General features: G+C 39.2%; 2 protein-coding genes across 7 annotated transcripts in view; one reads left to right on the top strand and one right to left on the bottom strand.

The window, feature by feature from the left end:
- LOC134672789 (RNA-binding protein lark) overlaps window positions 1-6,053 on the bottom strand; it is a 529,293-nt gene that overhangs the window by 372,175 nt on the left and 151,065 nt on the right. The window lies entirely within an intron of this gene.
- LOC134672795 (40-kDa huntingtin-associated protein) lies at window positions 38-2,881 on the top strand. The gene is made up of 6 exons (XM_063530755.1): window positions 38-222; window positions 294-543; window positions 901-1,114; window positions 1,209-1,287; window positions 1,662-1,774; window positions 2,091-2,881. The coding sequence occupies exons 1-6, from the start codon at window positions 158-160 to the stop codon at window positions 2,252-2,254; spliced, it is 885 nt and encodes a 294-aa protein (XP_063386825.1). The 5' UTR covers window positions 38-157; the 3' UTR covers window positions 2,255-2,881.

Genomic DNA, 6,053 nt, shown 5'->3' with positions numbered 1-6,053 from the left:
TCATTCTGAAGTTCATGGAAATTAAAAAACTAAAGGAATGTCAAAGTTGTCAAAACTGTCATGACAGCAAAGCTATGTTTTGATTCGTAATTAATTTCAGTATTTAGTGAAAATTCGTCTGTTTCTGATATAACTGTGTGCTTAAATTTTATCCACAATGTCTACTGATTTAAATGCGAGTTTCAATGAGCAGTTCATGAACATAAACACTAAATTAAAAAAGTAAGTAGCACCGAGTCTATGTACTGTATTAAACTCGTTACAGTTTCGTTAATACAAAGGGTTTTTTACAGGCGTTTCCTAAGGAAGCCGAATATTTCTGAAGCTACCAACGAGTTCATAGCGCTAGCTATCCAATGCGAGTACTCCGAGCAACCTACATTTGCTGGACATTGCTATATTGGGGCAGCCAAGTGCGAAGCGTCTGTTGGCAATTTTTTGGGCGAAGCGGAGTATCTTGTGACTGCAGCGAGACATTTTATGAAGGCGGAGAAAAAATTACGTTCATTAAAGTTTTGTAGTCCTGATAGAGAAAATCTAGAGGTGAGATATGAGAGAATCAATATTTATTTTAATTTTATTACACAATCAAAGAAGAATTTACAAGCGGCGGACTTAATCCCAAAAATTTTTCTCTACTAGTCAACCAGAGGTCTATAATTTGGTGCAGAAAAGATTCAATTATGCTCATATTTTTTATTTCAATTAAATGTATTATACCCTGGAGATATGCAAAGAGACCTGTTACCATTTTCACATAAATCAAATGATATCAAAACGTACAATTTTTGCAATAACAAGTAAAAGAAGTTTTCATAATATCCCAATCTTTGATTACCAACCAACAGTGCAACACTATAAAAAGATCTATTCGTTGATAGTCTTCATTCTTATTTCCAGGCAGCCATTGGATGCTTCACCCAAGCCCTGACCAAGTATCCAGAAAGGTCCTCCATCCGCCTGTCCCTACTGAGTGAGCTGGCCGCTGACCTTGTGATGTTGAACCTTAAGTGTGAAGCGGTATCTTACTATGAACAAGCACTGGCTTTAGTACAAGATCCAACCATGAGGATCATGTTTGTGAAGAATTATATTAATCTCCTTATTGACTGTGGTAAATTACTTGGCATTGATTAATTTAGTAGTATTTAAATAACATAAAATAGCCATGCCACAAATTATGATAAATAATAATTGTTTTTTTTCAGGAAAATATGATATAGCCTTAGAAAAAGCAAATGAACTGGTAGACTCCAATGTTAATCTGCCAGAGGATGTTCTTGCAGAGTAAGTACCTAGTAGTTTTTTTTTTGAGGTTGTATGTTTAGCTGTAAAGTTTCTAATTTATAATTTATTTGGGTTATCCCCAACTACCAATTTGTTACAACTGATGCTGGTAACAACTGAGAATTATTTTTTAGGGTTAAACTAAAAACTAAAGGGTAAAACCCTATTACTAAGACTCTGTCTGTTTGTCTGTCACCAGGCTGTATCTCATGAACCGTGATAGCTTGACAGTTGAAATTTTCACAGATGATGTGTTCTGGTGGTGATGTATTTCTTATAACAACAAATACTAAAAAGTGCAGAACCCTTAATGTTGGTAGTTACCAGAAGTTAGAAAATTTTCAAAATGTTTTGATTTTTTTTAATGTTCACAGAATCCAACTAAGCCGAATACTCCTTTCCCTTTATATGGACCCAAAAGGTGATGCAAAGGTGGAATCCCTAAAACAACTATTCAATGGTATACTTAATGATGCTGACAGTGATGGTAAGAAAAACTTTTTTTTTATTTAACTTTATTTATGCAGATCACAGTTTTTGCAGCCATTTTATGTTTTATATCTTTTTTCGATAAACATGAACATTTTATCATTAAAAGCCCTTCATCAAGTAAAGATTTCTATTAACTTTACTTAAAAATAATTTCTGCATTAACTAAGTTTCCTGTAACCCAAAGGTTTTATGGAAAAGATAAGACCTGTTATTGCTAATTAGCGATCTCTTGTTACCTAGTTTTATTTCATTTTCTGTTTTTTTTTTTTTTACTTTATGGTACATAATAAAGAATATTTACTTGTCTGCAGCAATACCATTCAACGTGGACCTACAGCTTAAACTCCAGTCGGCCATCTTGTCTCACGTGACCCGCGACGCACAGGCTCTAGCGCGCGCCGCCTGCGAGCTACGCCCCGCGCTCACGCCCGCGCAGCAGGACCTGCTCACGCTTGTCGCTACGACCATGAAGTGAACAATAAACTCTATGTGTTAAGATATAAGGCTGTTTTTGGTTAAGCTTTATCGCATTTATGGCAGCAATCGTCTCCGAGATGTGTACGATTTTTCGTTCTTCACAAGACTTACGTGTCACGCTCGTGCAGCATTACCCGTGAGCGCATGCCGCGCGTGAAACGGAAAGTGAAGTGAACAAAAAATAAACTCTGTTTCGTACCTATTAAGGTTGTTTTTGGTACTTTATTGGTACTACATATACAGCAGAAGTCGGCTCCGAGTTACTCACGCATGTGGACAACAACGCTCGTGACGCATGAAGTGAACAAGAAATGAACTATATGTTGTATAATATAAGGCTAGATTTGGTAAAGCATAATCGCATATGAAGCAGAAATCATAATATATATTATGTTACAAACAATCCAATTGTTTTATTTCCTTAACATTTAAAACGATTCTGAGTGGTTTTAGGACCTTGAGTAGTTTTTCTGTTGGGGTTGGATGCCTGCGGATCCTTCCATAAATCTTTGTGTACTACTTCTAGAACTTTGCTGCTAATCTTCTCAAGCCCTGTGATTGCCTTGAACAATTCCTCAGCACTCCTCACTGAGACTCCTCTGCTTTTGAAAAACTGGAAAAAATGTGAAAGCTATAGCAACACAATTATAATACAGAACTGGAGGTTGATTCTAATTCAACCATTTGTTATGGTTTAAGAGATCGATTTAGACAATAGCCTTGGTGATATTCCACCTGTCCAATGTCATTGCGTCTCACTCTCATTAAACAAAATGTGAGACACAATACACATTGAACAAAGATATTGGACAGATGGAATACCACCCTCACGCACGACATTCTATTAATTTTGCATGCACCAATCACCGTGAGCTATCAAACAAGGTATCAAAATAAGATCACAACCGAAAAAAAAAGTCAAATCAGAAATGGGCTCCTTTACTTGTGAGCTCCCTGTATGGGCTCTAAGTACAATTGTAACTTACCATTGAAACAAACTGACAGTCTTTCATTAGCTTTCTTAAGGCCATGGGATGATCCTTCCTCACAGAATGTGACCACCCTATAAAATATAAACTATCCAACCAAACAATTTTACTTGCTGAGAGACTCCCATGTATTAAACCCAATTTTTTGTACCATGTCTCTATCTCTTTCACAATTTCGTCATAAGTATCACTCAACTTTTGAGACGGAAGTGTTGATATAGATGGCGCGGATTCCTGATTTGATCCAATGAAACTCATAATAATAACATTTTTATTCTTATACAACGGACGTGGAGTGTTGTCAGAGAAATGCTGACTTCGTAAAATCTCCAAATGTTCATTTTCTCTTTGCACACGCTTATATATAGCATTGTTTTTTTCTACACAATTACTCAATTTGTATACTTTAACAGCATTACCGTCTGAGTATGCGTGATAAAGATAATTCCAATAACAGTGTGCATGTATCACTACAGAGTTTATTCCTTTACCAACAATATTATGAAATCCCCCTGAATGCTGTTGGGTAATAAGCATTTCTAAAGTTTGTGTTGTTGATCTATCAAATTTATAGTAAGCAGGTGATCTTGCAATAGCTTTTTCATTCTCAATAATTTTATACTCTTTAATCTTCATTCGTCGAATGCCTTGTTTTTGTTTGGAATTGTTTACATCAGAAACCAGTTCAAAATGTTCAAATTGATCTAAGTATTTCTGTTCTCCCAAGTATGCTTTATTTAGGTGTCCGTGCCTTCGCTTGAACCACATTATGAGATAACACCCTTGTAACTCAGCCCTAATCAAGCGAATTCATCAACTAGTAGCGCCATCTATCGCGCCACTCAAGTACTAATGTCGCCCGGTTGCCAGCGCTCGGCTGCTTTCTCTTCAGTACGCTTTTGTAACTCAGCCGAGCAACACGTTTACAAAGCAAGTTTAAAAAGATCGAGAAATTTAAATCGAAAAAATATTTTGTAAATCTCCGACTTCGTGACATTCCGCTCGGTGCCCATGGCCCAGCGACGAGACGCAGTGACCTTCCTACAGGCACCGTCATAAAAAGTACACGGGTACTTACGCCTCATGGCCTTGTCCTGTGGGACAACAAGCGTCGTCCCGTGAGACGACAGGGCGTCGTCCCGTGAGACTACATGGCGTCGTCCTGTGAGACGACAAGCGTCGTCTCGTGTCTCGTGAGACGACAAGGCGTCGTCCCGTGAGACGATATGGCGTCGTCCCGTGAGACGACATGGCGTCGTCTCGTGAGACGACAAGGCGTCGTCCCGCGAGACTACAAGGCGTCGTCCCGCGAGACGACATGGCGTCGTCCCGTGATCGTCCTGACAGATGACATGGCAGCGTCTTGTAAGACAACGAGCATCGACTCGTTAAAAGACCTTGTGACATTTCGCTCAGTGCCCGTGGACCAGCGATGAGACTAAGTGAGCTCCTATGGCCATCATCATTGAACAGAATACGGGTATAAATGGCACATGGCGTCGTCTCGTTGGACGACAAGCGTCGTTGCGTGAGACGCCATAGCGTAGTCCCGTGAGATGACATGACATCGCCCTGTGGGACATCAAGCGTCGTCCTGTAAACAATAAGGCGTCATCCTGTGATACGACAGGCATCGCGATGAATTACGTCATCATGTGAGAAGACATTGCGCCATCTTGTGGTATCGTCCCGTAAGAGGATATTGCGTCCCAAGGGACTACATTGCGTTGTTCCATAAGACTACATTTTGTCGTATCGTGAGACATTAATGCGTCGTCCTATGAGACGATATCGCATCGTCCTCTGAAATGACATTGAAATGACGTTATCTTGTTAAACAAAAACCGTTGTCTCATCAGTCTCATGGCCTACCACTAACACGGTAGTGGACGACTTATTGGTCGCTTTATCGATCGATGTCTGCACGGCCGGACTCGCATTTAAAATCTGCATGGTCATGAACCAATGTGCGACCCAGTTAGTAGACGTCATCATCATTGTAGCCGACCAAATGGTGTGTCACCTTTTAGAACGACGAGCAGCAGAATTCCTATTGGCGGGTTTGGCGCGAAATTGATAACGAAATGTAGTTACAGTAATTGTTTCAACCTGCCGGGAAAAAAAAGGACGGTTTCCGTCTTGGTCGTGTACAAATGTTGGTCTTGGTCGATAACTGCCATCTCAATTGCCGTGAGATACCAAACAAACCAAAAATATACATTCTGAGGATCCTAAACTGAATGACTAACTGGCCATGGAAAATAGCAGTTAAGAAACTGTGAAAAGGGAAGAGTACAAAGTGAAAAACCGTGTGTTATACTTTGCCCAACTAGATCCTATACCAAAAAGAGAGAGGGGGAGGCAAGAAAAAATTGACGTTAGCTTTAAAGAAGGAAAGAAGACTAAAACTCTCTCTTCTAAATAGGAATACCAATACACGTATAATGCCAATTCATTAACGGCTCTGTCATAGGCTAACAAAAGATATCTCTTTATTGCGGCTCTAAACCTGAAAATAAATAAAGAGTTAATGATATATATGAGTGTATAATCATCGCACTAAATCCCTCTCTTAAATGATGAATGACTATGAGACTTAATAGTGTCTTTGGGAATACTGAAGCATCTCTAAATATTGACCATTAGCTAAAAAATTGCGACCTGTCACAGATAAATCTTTTACTTAGGTTAAATCGTCTACTATGTAGCTGTGAAACTGAGACCACTGAACTAAGAGTAATATCTTGAAAACACAGGGGCAGGATCGCATTCCGTCCAAGAGACCGAACTGACAAAGGCATTTTTAAT

This window comes from Cydia fagiglandana, chromosome 17 (assembly GCF_963556715.1).
Source record: "Cydia fagiglandana chromosome 17, ilCydFagi1.1, whole genome shotgun sequence".
NCBI classification, from domain to species: Eukaryota; Metazoa; Arthropoda; class Insecta; order Lepidoptera; family Tortricidae; genus Cydia; species Cydia fagiglandana.
This window is presented reverse-complemented; position numbering and strand designations above follow the sequence as displayed.